Source organism: Carassius carassius, chromosome 44 (assembly GCF_963082965.1).
Source record: "Carassius carassius chromosome 44, fCarCar2.1, whole genome shotgun sequence".
Taxonomy (NCBI): Eukaryota; Metazoa; Chordata; class Actinopteri; order Cypriniformes; family Cyprinidae; genus Carassius; species Carassius carassius.
In genome coordinates this window covers 18,074,140-18,091,886 of record NC_081798.1, presented here as the reverse complement: position 1 = coordinate 18,091,886, position 17,747 = coordinate 18,074,140, and the positions used below count along the sequence as shown (strand labels likewise).

The following is a 17,747-nucleotide window of genomic DNA, read 5'->3' as shown; positions in this document are numbered from 1 at the left end:
ATAGATGTGGTGATTAAAGAGGAATGTGTGCATTAATTGCATGAGTAGCATGCATTCCAGTAACTTGCTCATGCAAAACCCAAAGGTGAGCAAAGGTGAGCTCTGCATACTTTCTTCAGTGGATTAAAACACTCCTTCGAACATGTAGCTTCCCTGCACGTGTCTTAATATCTTATATTCTTGTAACCTCATGCCCACGCAACCAGAGGTGTATGATGTGAAAAGAGAGCGCTAGCAGGTGTTGAGTTCCAGCCTCGCCCCCTTTTGACTGTAGCTGGGAGGGAAGGAAGGTCTCAATCTCTGCTCCCCGGAGAAGACTGGCTCAGCTGGTAGAACCAGTCACGATAGCGAGCCGGCCACAGGGAAGTGTTTACTAAAGACACAACAAGGAAAGAAATCTAAAATCAGATTTAGGCTGAGGGAGACCAGAGCATGTTTTGGGGATGGTTTGCTGGTGATATTCTGACTTAAGACGAGGATTTGGGCGAAAGCTAAAAATGGGCAGATTGCAGTGATGACTAGCTGCTCACATTGGCTGATGACGGGGAGTAATTTAACACCAGACAGAGAGAGGCCATTTAGAATGGGAGGAGATAGCAGCGATATGACAGAACTTGATGGAAAGAGTCAATGGACTGAGGGTGTTTGAGAGAGACAGACAGGTAAGCCTTGACTTTTAGTACATTATCTTGTAAAGTGTTGGTATAAAATAGATTTTGGCATCAAATATACAAAGCGTATTATATTTAAAAAATATTACTTTTAAAAAGAATATTTAGTACTTAAGTGCGAACTTAGTGTAAAGTTTTTGGAGACTTAATTGCATGTTATGTGTAATTAAAGGTAGATGTATAAAAGTTCAAATGCAACTGGCTGAACTTTATGAGTGCTTTTGAAATGCTTAGGACTTAATACATATTTATATTTAATTTCATAATAACTTCTGCTGTCTCTTGAAATATGGTTAATATGGTTAAAGTTTGCTAAAATATGCTTGTAATTTTATTTCAGATTGGTCCTTGTGGAAAAGAAGTACACTTAAGTTTACTTTAAAAAATAGTCTTTATTCATTTTAAAGCATATACTTAAGTGAGAACTGGATGTAATGTTCTCAGACACTTAACTGCATGTTAATTGCAATTAAATAATAATAATAAAAATAACCCGTAGTTTATTTTTACGTTAAATGCAGTGAGCTAAACTTTAACTGGTTCACTGAAGTACATTATTATATGCAATTGTATAATTACTGTCTTTTGAAATATAGTCAGTGTGTACATTTATGGTAAACTGAAATATATAATTTCTATTAATACTTGTATTTCATGTATTTTTTTATGTATTTGTCATGTATTTTACACATTTGTAATGATGTTGTTCAACATATTAACTTTAAATGAAATATTAAATACTGCAGTTAAAATTATAATCAAGTAAGGTACTGTGCTTTAGTATGCTAGTCTAAATAAGTGTACTTCTTTAAAGCATGGCAAGTTTATAAAAACATTACTTAAAATATACCTTAAAAGTATACTTTTAATTTGACATTATTAAAATATGCACATTTTAAATAGTAACTTTCTTTAAGCACACATAACCTTTTATTTAATTAATATTACATTATCTGCAAGTGCTTTTTTTGTATTAAAGTACACCACAGGTGCACATTCAATATTATTAAACTCATCTCTTTTTCAAAAAACTAATGTTGTTGTTTTCCCTCAAGTCTGTATTCCAGGTCATTTCAAAGCTCTCTAAATCGTCCCGGGACGATGGCAACAATTCCACCATGAAGTATCCAGCCTTTCTACAGGTGTTTAAAAAGGGTTAAATATTCAACACATGAAGAAGAACCTCAACTATCTAAATAATTCTCCAACCCCCTCCTCCAAGTAACTTAGAACAGCTGTCAGTTGTTGTTTACATGTCAACATGTAATTTTCCAGTCATTTTCCTAGTAGTAGAAGGATATCTCCAACCGTCTTCAGGCTCCAATCATGTCAAACACTCAAGAGCAGAGCCTCAACGAGAGCATCGTCTTCACTCCACTGACAGAGTCTAGTCCGGACTTCTTGCACTGCGAGGAGGAGCGCTATTGTGTGGAAAGCCTAGTGAGCTCCGGTCATGAGGCTTTCTACACCAAACTCCACCAAGAGCAAATCGGATCGTTCCTGTCCCCTGGCGAAGTGAACCAGATCTCCGGCTGGGCCGAAGACTATCATCAAAGCGATGCAAACCAGGAGGATGGAAACGGTGAGGTGGAGGTCGGCTCTGATGGGGAGGACTTCTCTGGACATTATTTTCCCACAGAGTCCGACACTCCGGCGCCATGCTTGGAACTGGGATGGCCGGAAAAGACAATCTGGATGGACATGGGACAGATTCACGTCTACACCAACCCTCCTGCAGAGCAGATGCCCACCATACGGGAAATCCTCAGGAGACACCTACAAGGAGCCACTAAGGTAAGTTTTCTCAAAAGCGTTCTCAATGGTTCTGTGATCTACTTAGGGTTATGATGCTTTGGGGAAATGCAGCCCAGATCCTTGGAGCTAAAACAAAGAGGTTGACCTTAAGGTCCATCAGACCAAGAATGATGGTTACTACAACAATAAAGATATGGATTTAAAATGTAATTCTTAATTTAAAGAAATAGCAGATTCACAATACAACTATAGTGATAGCAGCACAGAGGAATGAGGTCATTGGAATCTTGTTTTTTTCCCAGCTGATCCATAAAACCTTAAAACCATTGACAGCCAATCAGAATGCACCTGAGCTGGAGCTAGAGCATTTAAAGTGGCAGTCGACAATAATAAACAATGCATATAGTTGTTATTGTAGTTATCTTCATGGTTTTGAAACATGGTTTGAATTTGGAAAATAATTATCTTAATTTTAATGGTTAAAATGCTACAGAAACTTTACAGAACAGTAATTTAGAAATGAAATGGCAAAAAGAATTATAAATTACAATGAAAAACTGTAAACTGACATTCCCAGAATTCCCTGTGTGACACTTCAAATGTCATGGTTTTTCATTGAAATAGTTCATTTTCTTTTTGGTTATGTACATTTTGGTTTTATGTTATGTCTTATGTTTTTAAATTAATGTTTATTGCTTTATTTTAGTTTCGTGTGTGTTACCAAAATGGTGTTTTATATGTTTTGTGCAACTTCTATATACAGTATGATTATACATTATCTATATACTTATGAATACTGTATTAGTATTAACTTGAACTTGTAGCTGGAATGCATGCTACTGTATTTTTTTTCTTCTTCATGGAAATATTTTGGCAGCCACAACTGCCTTTTTTAATCTATACATTTAACAGATTTTGTTACACAGAACTATTTTAAAAGCAGACACTTTAGAATGATGTTGCATATGAAGTTTCCTGTAAACATACATAAATATATGTTTTTTTGCATTTGTGTTGGACAGCTGATTGCTGTTGTAACCGATAAATTGTCGGACAGCGCTGTGATTGGTGACCTCCAAATCGCTGCATCACGGGGGGTTCCTGTCTACATCATCCTCAACAAAAGAACCGCGGAAGAGAACTGCTTTTTGCACCGGCTTCAACATCCAGTGAGTGGATATAGTAAACTAAATCCAAATTTAAAAAACGAATAAAAAGTTGTACCTTGGAAAAAAGTAGACTGACTTTATTTCAGTTAACTGACAAGACTTAAAATAAAGGTCGAAGAACAATTTTAGTGTCCGCAAAGTAACTTTTTATGAACAGTTTTTAAAAGAACCACTTTTCTTAGCGTGATTAGCATTAAAAAAATCTTTTATTATAATATTAAAGCCAGTTATACAACCTTTAGACCACAAAACCTCCATGCACACCTTAACAGACTGACCTTTAGGCTGTTCCTCTAAACAAAAGACCTAGACACACCTTCTGCATCTGTTAGCAAATGTAACTCTCCATCACAGATTATATTTCTCTTTCTGTCTCTGTAAGTATGAAGTAGTAGACCTCTCAAAGCAGTGATGAACAGGTTCAGCCACATTCATCTGGTGCAGATGATTGACGTGCTTGGGTTTAAATCACTCCACATCTCTGAAACTTAACAGGAACTGACCTTTGGTTAAAAGCTGAAATTCCTAAAGTTTTCAATGCATCGGAAATCAACGGAACAATCGCTTGAGCTATAAATTCATGAGAAAAGGTTCTCAAACATTCGGTTTTGCAATGTAGTTCACGGGAGTCTCTTCCACATGTTCCAGAATATCATGGTGCGCATTCTTGGAGGTAAAAAGTACCTGACGCGCGACACTAAGATGGTGGTCGGAGAACTGAAGGACAACTTTGTGTTGGTGGATCTGGAGACGGTGATCTTTGGGAGCTACAGGTAAAGAACGGTTTTATACAGTAATAGAGCTCATAAATCAGCTAAGAAACACATTCGCTGCGGTTGAAGACTTGTTCTAGGGAACATGGGTGGGAACATTCCTGGATTTGAACCAGCTTTTGGGTTGCCAGCTCATACCTTTAAAGACTACTGTATAAGCCACACCACCCCTACATTATACAGACAATTAGACAAGTTAACAGTTTGTGGGAACAATTTGTTCATCTCTTTCACAGCTGTTAAAGTACACAACTGTTAAAAAGGTATTTTTTTATTTTTACTTTTTAAGAACTCTCTTATGTTCGCAGAGGCTGCGTTTATTTTTCCAAATATATAGTGAAAATGAAATATTGAAATATTACACTTTTGAATAGTTTGCTATTTGAATATATATTTTAAGATGTAATCTCTTATATATTTTAAGATGTAATCTCTGAGGCAAAGCTGGATTTTCAGCATCATTACTCCAATATTTAGTGTCACACAATCTTTCAGAAATCAGTCTGCTGATTTGCTGCTCAAGAAACATTGTCAATGTTGAAAACATGCTGCTTCATATTTTTGTGGAAACCATGATCTTTTTTTCCAGGGTTTTTTAGAACAGCATTTAAATATTCAGTAATATTATCTAATGCATCCTTTCTGAATACAAGTATTAATTTCTAAAAAAAAAAAAAAAAAAAAAATCTTACTGACCCCAACATTTTGAATTGTAGCCTACTGTTAATAAAGACTGACAATCACATTGAAAGCACGTTGTTGGCTGTCAAGAGCCAAGTGCGCAATGAGACGCCATGTTTGAAATATGTGGAAGAATGAGTTTTGAATTGTGCACGAGTCATATGGACGATTTATATTAGGCTAGAATTTATGGTGCTACTTTTTGGGAGTTGTACCACTTCGAAATCCTTTATAATCTCTTGATTTGTTTTCTGTGTCCTGGTCAGTCTTAGCTGGAGCGATGCTCACTTGCACCGTCAGCTCGTCACAGTCTTAAGCGGCCGCGTGGTTGAATCTTTCGATCGTGAGTTTAGGATCCTCTACGCTGACTCTCTCCCAATCCCAGATGCATGGAAAACTGGAAAACAAGCAACCGAGCCCAAAATATTAAAAAAACTACAGCCATTGAACATTAATAAAGTCGAACTCACAGAGTTCATCTCTAGTCCTCCACCTCCACCTACTGACCGGTTCCTGGACTGGGAGGCGATGGGGGTCATCCAGAGATTCTCGAACAGCCCTCTTAGTCCACCTGATGCTGCTGAGGTGCCCTTTCATCATCGACACCAGCTGGACAGACATCCGGGAAGATGGGAGCCTCCCTACAATGACTTCAACAGCAGACTTGTGCAAGGTTATCCAGAGGACGGCAAGTAAGTAAAGCATAGTGCACATTAATTACATTTTAAGTGATTGTGTCACAGTCACTTAAAGGAATAGTGCTCACACAAAATATGAGAAGACTACAAAAACAACTCTTTTAAGTAGCCTTTGAACAGATTAGTTTGGAAAAAATAGCAACAATTTAAAGGGATAGTTCACCCTAAAATGAAAATTTTAATTTGTCATTAATTACTCACCATCATGTTGTTCCAAACCCATAAGACCTTCGTTCCTTTTCAGAACACATATTTAGATATTTTAGATGAAATCCATGACCCTGCATAGACAGCAACGCAACTGACACGATCAAGGTCCAGAAACAAGGACAACGATATAAAAAAAAAAAACATGTGACATCAGTGGTTCAACCGTAATTTTATGAAGCTACAAGAATAATATTTGTGCACAAAGAAAACAAAAGTAACGACTTTATTCAACAATTCGTCTCTTCCTCATCGTCCTGACGCTTTTTCAGAATTCATCAAAAAGATCGTCATTTCTGTTTCGAAGATCAACGGTCTTATGACATCATAATACAGCTATATCGACATTCAGTGCTTTTGCGCTTAAGGGCGTCCCGAGTTCGAATCCTGACTCAAGGACCTTTCCTGATACCGCCCTCCTTATTATGATCTGTCTTATGATAAAAAAGGTAAAAACGCTTAAAATAAATCTTAAAAAAGAATTAGCTGTCCTGAAAGTGTTATGATAAACAATATAATTTGACTAAATATAATATTATTTTGTGATGTTGTGAAAATACAATGTAGACATCACTGTCTTAAACTTTTACAAATTTGTTAGATTTGTGTATAATTGCAAATAAAGGCAATTATAAAGTATATAATTATATAAAGTATATAAGTATATAAACATTTATGACACAGTTGTCAGATTTCTTTGGTGATTTCAAATATGAAATTTAATTGCAAGCTTAGTGAACACTTTTTAGAAAATTTGATGTTTCCCAAATAAAGAGATTGCATTGCATGCCTGAGAGGCATTTCAGAGATGCCGAGTGATGTGACTTGTCTTAAAGGGACTTTTTGATTTATAAAAGCTATAGGGCATTGTTAAGGACATTGAATACTGTATCTGAAATTCTCGTCTGAAATTTTCGCACGTTAAAAGTAAATACGACCTCACATTGTGTCAATCACATTTACACACTGCCTCCAAAACTTTTTTCAGTTACATTTTTCGCATTCGTAGAAAGATTTTGATAGGAAGGGATAACGAAAAAAAAAAAAAAAAACGAAACGAAAAAATGCAACCAAAAATGTTGGACTCCGTGTGCAAATACCTTTAGGCATTACACGGAGCTGTAATAAATTCACTGTAAACCACAGCTTCACTGGACTTATTGCTTTTATAAAATGGTTATTCCATACACGTAGTGAGGTTTCACTAAATAAAACAAAGCAAATATATATATATATACAATAAATACATTATTGTTCCGCCAAACAATGTAGTTCCTCAGAAACGGTTGTGGTTGCAAACAAAGTGGTTACCGAGCAACACACAGACACAGCAATACGTTGTTATAGTTGTTACAATAATACAATCCGTTTTATAATATTATTTCATATTCTCTAAGCTGCGATAACTTTAAAGATCACAATCCTGAAGTTACTTCCTATTGTATTTCAGATTTGGGTCAAATATTCATTCCAGAAGGCTTTTTCTATACAAACATGTTTACTTATGTCTTATCTCATTGCATTTCAGGTTTAGTTCAATGTTTCTGTCAGATATAAGGCATACAGAATATCAAAGACCAAGGTCGGTATTTCTCAAAAGGCTTATTATGTAATTTCATCCATACAGATGTATTGTTAGATGTGTTTGTGCTTAACACACATGGTCTTCTGTTGTAGGCGACATTATTCTCCAGGAGATATACATTCCAATGAGGTGGTGAACAGGTAAATATTACAACCGGTCCAAAAGAGACATTCAGAAAGACCAGTATAGCGAAATACAAATATTTGAATAGATGTTAACAAAAGTTGTGCTAATCTCTTTCATCCAAAGGCCTCTACAGATCCCTGACAGAATCACGTATCCTCTACTGAATGCGGAAAGTGAGGAGAGGTTTCCTGTGTACAAATCTCGGGCTCACCATATGGACATGACATCAGAGGAAGAGCTCGGGGCCTCCGGGAGACGAGAGCCTTACCAGAGGAGGGACAGAGTTTTAGGAGATAAGATGAACCCTGAAGGACCCACACAAGCTAATTTGAAGGTATGCTGCTGTATGTTAACATATAACGATGTTCAGCCTTAAAATTTGATTGCATGAACCAGATTCTTAGCTCCCATAAAATAGCCTATATATGCATGTTAAATAAATTCTATATTAATGTAATATTATTATGTAATTGAATGTAAACAATTTTTGTATTGTTGAATTCAATTATACATTATTCATCCTTCCAAGTCATTATTCATGACAACAAAGATTAATTTGTAGAAGATCTATACAGGTGGAGCTGGGGAAGGTGAAGAGCAGGGTTGCCAGGTTTTCTTAACAAACACCCAACCAATTTCTACTCAAAACTAGCCCAATCGCATTTTAAGGGGGGTCCCCTCTCATATGCTTTAAGTGCTACCACAAGCACTAAATAAGTATTTTAATGATGAGCAGCAAACTCACTGGCTACCGATACAGGAGAGAACCAATCAGCAGTGACAAGTGATAATGATGTCATTATGTCATATTAAAGGGGTCATATGACTTTGCTAAAAAAAGAACATTATTTTGTGTATTTGGTGTAATGAAATGTGTTTATGTGGTTTAAGGTAAAAAAAACACACATTATTTTCCACATACTGTAGATTATTGTTTCTCCTCTATGCCCCGCCTTCCTGAAACGCATTGATTTTTACAAGGCTCATCGGTCTGAAAAGTGTGGTGTGCTCTGATTGGTCAGCTATCCAGTGCGTTGTGATTGGCTGAATGCCTCAAGCGTGAGACGGAAATGCTACCCACCTCCCTGCACGACAAGACAAAACCAATAAAACCCATTACAAATGAGACATTTGTTGCATCCAGTGAGAACATAATAACTGATCATAATGACTTATACTGTCTTTTTACCCTTTGCGTCGCGCTGCAAAAACATAAAACCATGTTTGCATGTTTGATCGGAGAAATGACAAACAAAAAGTGCTACCCTAATGTTATACTGCTCAAAACTCACGTTTGAATTATCAGAGGCAAAATCTTTAAATATGAAAACATACTTACAGTCTGTGAGTTAGAGTTAGTTAGGGCGTGGACGAGTCTAAACTTTTATTAAGATTTTCTCTATGGGTTTGAGACTTAAGTCTTTGCAACTTTAGGGATCTTATCTATTCATGAACAGCTTGTAACACTCCAAAGAGAAAGGAAAACTTGAAATCTCATCATATGACCCTTTTAAGTTAGACATATTGGACTGCGCCATCTAGAGTTTCATGCCAGAGCTTTGTGTAAACACAGACACACATTACACATGTATAAATCCTTTTTTGTTATTATTGCTCTCATAGCCACCATTTTATGAAAGCCGCAGGTCACTCAATGCCATTCATTACAGTGATTTTAGTGTAGTTAAGGGATGTTGTTTGCTTTTCTCACAGAAGTCATCAGAACTGTCACGGAGCAAGACTTTCAGCACTTTGAGTGACATTCTTAAGCGGGTCAATGCACGTGCGAGTTCCTCAGGACAGAAGAGAACAGACAACCTGGCGCCAGGCGTCAGCAAATCCACACTAGACCTCAATTCACGCCAAGACGCGCCATCAAACCCTCGAACCACCGTAAGCGAGAACCAGATTTCTCATTTCTATACATTTTCTGTGCCACCTGTCAGATAAACACACAGTTAGCACTAAAAGAACCATTAAAGCTCTCATGTCACCACTGATACTTCAGGCATATTCCATGTCATTATTAACAGAACATTGTTATTTTGAATTTATTTCCGTGAACCACATCTGTGGCCTGTTTGTTGTCAGTTAAAAATTATTCTTCAGTAAACAGTAAACATGTGTACAGTAAAAACATGTACAACTGAAGTCTAGAAGAGAAATATTCTACATTTAAAATAGACAGCATCACACAAAAGTAAACACAGATTTAAAGGGATACTCCACCCCAAAATGGAAACTTTCGAGTCGATTAACGCGGATACGCGTTTTGAGTCATTTTCTCCTGATAACCCCGAAAAGAACTTAAATTACACTTTCAGTTTTAATCATACAAATAAGAGCAATACATCAATCGAATCTGTAAAGGGTCTACTTTTTTGGATACAGACATAATAACAACAAAACTTTGTGCACTTATAAAATAAAGATAACAAACAAGGTGTGCTGTCTGCAGCCTTTGTCTGCGCTGATCTTTATTTACAAACACGTCATTAATATGAACTGTAACTCCGTGAATATTCAAGGTAGAGACATGAGAGAGATATCTATAGAAAGCTTGACATGTCTACTTTTAAACTAAACAAGTGCTGCCGAAAATGATTTTCTGTGATAAAGTAATCCATATGAAAACAATGCGATGTCTGTTTTTCATGTCTCCCTTCATTATATCTAATGTGACCACGCCCCCGCGCTGAACGCACTATTCAGATTCAAACTGAAGCGCGCGGCTTGAATACGCCCATAACAGAAGAAAAAGCAGCCAGACTGTTCTTCAAGTTTTTATTTTACTGTTTGCTTCGCGATGAGAGGAATACGACATTATTCACCCCAAAAAGATGTCATGTGGTTGAGGATTTGAGAAATGGATTTCCTCAAAAAAAAAAAAGAATGAAGCACTTTATTCAGCAGAGATCATAAACATGAGTAAGTCTCTTTTTATTTATTTATATACTTGTACTAGTTTTCACATATAGTGTAAACATTTTACTAGTTAGACTTTTTCCAAAGACTTTTTCCAAACTATAATTCCTGACTAAATATATAATCAAGTGAAACATTATGAAGTTTCAATAACAATATACAATACTATACCATTCAAAAGCTTGATGTAAAAAATGTAACAAATAAATAACTGTAGGCTAACAAATGTAAAAACAATGCTGTTCTTTCAATTTATTCCCCCTAAAAAATCTAAAAAATATTCTCAGCTCTTTTCAACATTAATAATAATAATAATGATAATAATAACAACAATAAATGTTTTTTTTGTAGAAAATAAGATTGTTAAAAGGATTTCTAAAGGATTGTGTGACTGGAGTAAGCATGCCAAATAATTTGTTTGAAAGTCAGCTTTGATTGTTCCTGATAAACTGTTTAACTGCTCCCCCAAGTGGATATTAAATTATGTTGTGAGATAATTAAATATATTCTAAATAAACTACAAACATAAAATTATATAGATTTATTTTGTTCTCACATTCTTTCTTTTAACACCTCCCTCACAGTGGCACAGATGACTGAAAGGCTCATTATGCAGCTCATTATGCAGGTCTTTTGTCTTCTCAGGTGTAAATCACAATGATATTCATGATAGTTGACGCCTACTCGCATATGACTTTTACCAACAAAAAGTGTCTTAGAAAATGTAAATCAATATATTGTTTTCTGTAAGTGAGTAAACAAGATGATTTTCACATAATTTAGAAAGAAAAATTCTAGGCTACAAGCTCCAGTTCTCAAAAATCCCGGGAACCAATGTTCTTTATGTGTTTTTTTGCCTTTTTCAAGTGTTTTAACATTTTTAGTTTTTCACTAACCACGCATAATATTTTTTTTCTCAAAAACACAATCATGTACATACATGCATTTTACATATTATTATAGCCCAGTTTGTGCTGTTTACAGTGAGATTAGACTTTACCCATTCAGATATTTATAAGAAACTGAAAAAAGCACAAATGTCAGGGCATTACAAAACTTCTCCAGGCCCCAAAAATACCCTTAGACTCCAGAGGGTTAATCACCTACCCCCATGTCGTTCCAAACCCGTAAAAGCTCAGTTCGTCTTCAGAACACAATTTAAGATATTTTGGATGAAAACCTGGAGGCTTGAGACTGTGAGAAGAGCACACGCAGCACGGTGATATGGAGTGACATGCACAGAGGAGACCGTTGACAAAGGAATTATTGAATAAAGTTGTTAATTTTGTTTTCTTCGCTTACAAAAGTGTTCCCATTGCTTCATATAACCCAGGTTGCACGTCTGATGTCAGATTTTCATACTTTTCTGGACCTTGACACTGTTATTTACTTGGCAGTCTATGGGACAGTCTCAAGCCTCCAGGTTTTCATCCACAATATCTTAAAGTGATTAATGACAAAGTTTTCACTTCAGGGCGGAGTATCCCTTTAAGGTTCAGTAAGGTTTTTTTTTTTTTTTTTTTTTTATGCAAGAAGTGTGCAATAAATTGATCAAAAATAACATTCATTTAAATTAATACCAATTTCAATAAAATGGATAAATAAATAAAATTAAATAAGCAGCACAATTGTTTCCAAGATATATAAAAATAAGAAAAGTTTCTTGAGCACCATATTTCTGAAAGACCATGACACTGAAGACTGGAGTAATAATGTTAAAAATTCAACTTTGCCATCACTGAATAAAATACATTTTAATTCACATTCAGTTAATAGACAGCTGTGTGAAATTGTAATAATATTTCACAATATTACTGTTTTACTATATTTTTTGATCAAATAAATGTTGAGCCAAAGATGCTTTTTTCAAAAATATTTAAATAATCGTATCAACCCCAAACTTTTGAATAGTAAGAGTATAAAAACAACTCAAACAAATATTACATTAAACATTACATTACTGTGATTGTTTCTTAAGAACTCTTGCAATTACTTTTTAAGGCAATAACACTATTGTTAATGCATAATCAGAAGTTCATCCTCCTAGAATTTATTTAATTTTATTTAATTTTATTTGGCAGTTACTCTTAAAGGGAGTAAATGAGCCAGATGTTCCTTTAGAGCTCTAGGAAATGACCCACTTCTGTTGTCTTTCAGAACTGTGATAATCTGCCCCTGACTCCAGCTCTGGCACTTATGAAAAAGAGAAATGATGAGGTTAAATCGGGACTGTTGAGGAGCATGCCCAGTGTGTTCACACCGGGATTCAGAACTCCCAGCTTTGGCCTGCAGAGGGAGACATGGAGACTTCCGTTCAGAAGCCATAGAACCGAGGAGGATCACTGATGTTATGCAGGAAAGCCCAGGCGATGACATCACCAGTGTTACAATAATTCCCACAGATTTAAATATGTAAATGTCACTGTAATAATTGGGCTGCAGGTAAAAGGGGATTTTCCTGCTTACAGAGAATAAATATTTATCAGCAGTGATGTTACACTTTGGCTATTAATATATGCCTGATTTAGGTGTTATTGAACGATGGGATGGACTGTCTTTGAATTTTGAAGGCCAGATGTTTATACTGCCTACCGTTTAACATTTTAAAAAGATTTATAAAATCGAATACCACAAAGAATTTTAGAGGCTGGTTTGTTTCATTTAAATATGCTGTGTACATTTAACTTTTGTACATACACTGGTCAAAAAGGAAAGTTTTTTTTTTTTTTTTCAGAGATTATAAATTATACACATTATTATTTCCTTTGAATAATATGCAGTGATGAATCATTACAAAAAAAATAAAAATAAAAAATAATATATATATATATATATATATATATATATATATATATATATATATATATATATAAAGACTGTAAAAAAATGTTTTCAAAGTTGTAAATAAAACTAAAATTAGGCTACTGCAGTATTTTTTCTAAGAAAATACTTGTCTTTTTTACAAAATTTTATGTTTACCGTAATTCAGTTGTGTTACTTGATGTTTCTTTGTAGTTATTTGTAAAATTTACTAGCAGTTTTTGAGTGAAAATTGTTTCAAAGTAAATCCTTCTTTCAAGAGTAAAAATTATTTTCTCTTTTTTTTTTTCCTCCAATCAAGTCATTTTTAATTTCATGTTGACTAAACCATTAGACCTTTCTGGATTAAACAGAAATAGAAAACAAATTGGTTATGTGACAATAGAAAATTATATTTCAATATTGGGAGGGGGGAGCAGTGGATTGTAATTGTAAATGTTAATCACTGCGTTGTTTTCCCTGATATAAAATATAGTTACAGTAAATGGCTTAGATTTCACAGTGGTTGTGGTTCCCCTTTTTTAAAAAAAGAAAAAGAAATTAAAGACATTATTTTATTACCAAAGCAAAAGGAATATCCCTGTACTTTGAACTAGCTTGTCATCATTGAACTAGCTTGTCAAAAAAGCTGATGAGTCACTCAAACACAGGTTATGCGTCTCTTTTGTGTGTGTGTGTGTGTGTGTGTGTGTGTGTGTGTGTGTGCGTGTGGGCGTATTTGTGTGACGCTGAGGAACTTACAAATGTCATTTCACGTGTGAGCTCTACAGACTTTGTATAGACGCAGCTCACAAGAGCAGATCAGTCTTCTGTCAGAGACGTGTGTGTGTAGAAGTGTGTTAACAGACGGCTTGTCGTGGAGGATGAAGCTGCTCCATGGACTGATCCTGGCTGCGTCTGTCCTGGTTCTGGCTGCAGGACACAGTGTGGAATCTGGATGTCTGGACTTTGATTTGAGGGACTCCAATATAAAATGCTGTAAGAAGTGTAAACCAGGTGAGTTTTGAAAAGGAATGATCAGCTTTAGGATAAAACGACACGATAATTTATACACTTCTCAACATTTGAAGTGGATCAAAGTTCAACTTTCATCAAAGTTGTCCTAAAAATCAGACTAAAATATTTTTTCTTCTTCCTCCTTTTAGCCTCAAGCTCCTTATATTCTAATTTTAGCCTCAAGCCCCTTATAAAAGGTGCATTTGGTTAAAAAAAAAAAACTTTAAAGATTGCTTATTGTTTATTGCTGTAAACTGAAAAAAAGAACAATTGCAGGGAAAAGAAGAAATAGAGAAAAATAAACAACTTTGTACCATGATATACTTAAAAAATACAACGTAAAATGTAGTATTTTAGTTAGATTTAATAATACAACTAATATCAATGTACTGTCAATGGAGAACAAATGACAATTTTTATCTATTTAATTTCTGGCATATGATTTTGAATGCATTTTATATTTTCATGAGAGGTGATGGAGAAGGTGTTTTGAAATGATGAAACCCCAAAACTGGAAAAAGAATTACTAGGAGAATATTAATGAGAGTGTGTTATCAAGCACACAAGTCAATGTAAATATAGTTCATAGTATCCAGTCTGTCTCTAAGTACATATGAAGATCATACTGTAATAAAAAGTGCGTCTCAGTTTCCTCATGATCATGTGCGATCATATGATAGAAACTACATCTGAGGTTCACTTTCGATTTGATTATCGTGCATCAGAGATGTGATACACTGGAAGGAAACTCTGTCTGACGTAGAATACAGACTGAGGTCCATGTGTGAAGATGCTTCTATGTTTCTTTTTTTTTTTTTGTTATTTTAATTAATATGTTATTTAAATTAGGCTATTGTTTTTTTCTCCTTTACTACAAATAAGCATAGTAATTATTTATTAGTTTAGTGTACTAGAAACAGTGCATTAAGTATTCTTCATCAATTTATATGTTCATTTCTTTTAATACTAAAGCTTTATTAAGCTATGTGTGTGTGTGTTGCAGGAAACCGTCTCGTCACTTCTTGTGGTCAAGATATAAACACTTTGTGTACTCCGTGTGAAAAAGACAAGTTTATCACTGATGGAAATCCATATCAGTGCAAGATATGTGACAAGTGTTCAGGTACAGGATTTAATCCAGGCCATATGATTTTCCTTTTTAACTAATGTTCAGACTGTCCTTACATCCCACTGCTTCATGTTCATGTGTTCTGGCAAACATAAATGCCAAAAGGGCCCTTTACTGAAAATTTCTGATGATGCTTACATGTGTGGGTGGGTCTAAGGGAAAGGGACCAATCAGCTTGCAGCTTACTTGTTGAGAAGAAACTCTAAAAGTTCTTCAGATCAGTTAAAATCCAAACATTTCAGAATTCAGAATTATATTCAGAATTGACATATTAGCAGACAAACTCACAACTGAGAGGGGGAAAAAGTCTAAATTGTGAGCTAAAAAGTCACAATTATTTAAAAAAAAAAAAAAATTTTGCAAACAAGCTTCCATAGTAGGAAATTGTATCTTCACGAAATATCATTTTGGGTATAATTTTGTCATCATGACATAAATTTGTGTATGATTTTCAGTTTGAACAGCAACAGTATCGGTCACATTAGGAGCGGAGAACAGCTTTGGTGACCGCTAGTGTCACTTAGATGAGATTCAGATTTGAATGCTATGAATAATAGCTGCTTGTGTTTTGATGAGGTCTCGCTCCTCTTCTCCGCTTCAGGTAAAAACAGGCAGATGAAGGTGAACTGCACCGCCAGCAGCGATACAGTTTGTGAGTGTAAAGCGGGATATCGATGTGCTAATGACAAATGCTCTAGATGCATTGAAGAGTGTGGCAAGGGACACCAGCCCAGTGCAACAGGTGAGTCTGAATAAAGATAACTGATCCGTCTTTTGATTTAAAATAAAAATAAATATGCAGCTGACTGCAAGATATTTCTTCTGTGAATTCACAAGGCTGTGAGCCATGTCCTCCTGGGATGTTCACTGACAAGATCCATCAATACTGCGTGAACTGGACCAAGTATGATGCATTTACCATCTTTCCGTTCATCTGTTCATGAAGCTAAGTGTAATAAGCAATGTTAAACGCTGTATCTCTCAACCCACAGATGTACGCAACCAGACCATCAAATAGCTGTGCCTGGAAATGCATACACAGATGTAATCTGTGGCCGTAAACCAGACACCAAACCATCGGTGTCGCCTGCAAGAGACACAGAAAGTGGTATGGATGACAGAAAAAAATGGCAGAGAATATGTGTGGCACGCTCAAACTGACCTCCCTGATAACAGGCATCAAAGGAGGATGTGTGTGTAAGATTACCTTTTAAAAGATATAAAACTAAAGTTGGTTTCCATTGGCATTGTTGCTCTTTGCTACAGAGGTCACTGTTATTCTCATCATCTTTGGGCTCATCAGCATAGCCATAACTGTTGCTACAGTCCTCTTCCTGGAGTGGAGAAGAGGAAAGGCCACTCAGAAACCCCACATTGAAAAGAAAACTCATGCAGGTAAACATCTTTGTGTGCGTTCTTTAGTTATTCAGCATATAGGTTTGCAAGAGAGCTCTTATATCTTCATGCATCTTTCTAGCATGAACATGTTTTTCCTGTGTGGCTTTTTCTCAGCAGGACAGACTCAAATGGCTCTTCTTGATGAGCCCAGCTTCTGTTTTCCTCAGCAGGAACACGGTGGTAGCAGTCAGAGTTCGACGGCCTCGCTGGTCTCACAGGATATCGGGCCTTTGGAAGCACAAACTTGTGTTGTGTAGCAAGCTGAACATAAATGAGCGTTTATTTGTAGTTATAAGCAGATGTATAATATCTATGTAATTTATTTACTTAATTCTACTGGAATCCTGTCATTAAAACTGCATTCATGGTGTTTGTGCCATTTTGTTGCTATTAAAGTAGCTCAAGTACAGTATTTAAGATATTGAATGTATCATGTTTTCTTATTATGCCCATGTTCTGAAACAATAAATTTTGTACTTCGTTTACTGATAAGAATCAAACATTTCTGAATTGTGTGCGGATGACTTTTATTATAAAAAACATTTAAGATGTTAACACGAAAAAGAGTGGGGAAATTTAAATATGAAAGTTCAGTTGCCTTCTTGCCATTTAAGAAAAGGGATGTTCATGCTCAAAATGTGTTCAGATGACTTTTATTTTGAAATCATGTAACATGTTAACATTATACAAAAGAAAAAGTCCTCAAATATGAGACGAGCAAACTCAGTATGAGTTCAGTAGCTCTTGACTTTCAGAAAAGAGGTGGTCAGTCTCGAAATGTGCTCAAAAGACTTCTATTATGAAAACCTGTAAG

The 17,747-nt window shown here is 35.5% G+C and overlaps 2 protein-coding genes across 2 annotated transcripts; both read left to right on the top strand.

Moving 5' to 3' along the window:
* The first annotated feature begins 219 nt into the window (after positions 1 to 219).
* LOC132126553 (uncharacterized) lies at positions 220 to 13,228 on the top strand. Its single transcript, XM_059537862.1, has 10 exons — positions 220 to 662; positions 1,727 to 2,465; positions 3,449 to 3,595; positions 4,244 to 4,368; positions 5,316 to 5,741; positions 7,483 to 7,536; positions 7,632 to 7,679; positions 7,789 to 7,999; positions 9,379 to 9,558; positions 12,748 to 13,228. Exons 2-10 carry the CDS (start codon positions 1,998 to 2,000, stop codon positions 12,934 to 12,936), a joined length of 1,848 nt encoding a protein of 615 aa, XP_059393845.1. The 5' UTR covers positions 220 to 662; positions 1,727 to 1,997; the 3' UTR covers positions 12,937 to 13,228.
* Positions 13,229 to 14,105: 877 nt separating this feature from the next.
* tnfrsf9b (tumor necrosis factor receptor superfamily, member 9b) lies at positions 14,106 to 17,650 on the top strand. Its single transcript, XM_059537321.1, has 7 exons — positions 14,106 to 14,406; positions 15,410 to 15,529; positions 16,137 to 16,277; positions 16,373 to 16,439; positions 16,528 to 16,643; positions 16,802 to 16,930; positions 17,048 to 17,650. The coding sequence occupies exons 1-7, from the start codon at positions 14,274 to 14,276 to the stop codon at positions 17,188 to 17,190; spliced, it is 849 nt and encodes a 282-aa protein (XP_059393304.1). The 5' UTR covers positions 14,106 to 14,273; the 3' UTR covers positions 17,191 to 17,650.
* Positions 17,651 to 17,747: the final 97 nt, after the last annotated feature.

Bases quoted from the DNA above. Each gene is read 5' to 3' on its own strand.
- LOC132126553 (XM_059537862.1), top strand. From the start codon at position 1,998: ATGTCAAACACTCAAGAGCAGAGCCTCAACGAGAGCATCGTCTTCACT. The intron at 5,742-7,482 runs GTAAGTAAAGCA...ATTGCATTTCAG, and splicing joins GGTTATCCAGAGGACGGCAA to GTTTAGTTCAATGTTTCTGT. The intron at 9,559-12,747 runs GTAAGCGAGAAC...GTTGTCTTTCAG, and splicing joins CATCAAACCCTCGAACCACC to AACTGTGATAATCTGCCCCT.
- tnfrsf9b (XM_059537321.1), top strand. From the start codon at position 14,274: ATGAAGCTGCTCCATGGACTGATCCTGGCTGCGTCTGTCCTGGTTCTG. The intron at 14,407-15,409 runs GTGAGTTTTGAA...TGTGTGTTGCAG, and splicing joins CTGTAAGAAGTGTAAACCAG to GAAACCGTCTCGTCACTTCT. The intron at 16,931-17,047 runs GTAAACATCTTT...GCTTTTTCTCAG, and splicing joins TGAAAAGAAAACTCATGCAG to CAGGACAGACTCAAATGGCT.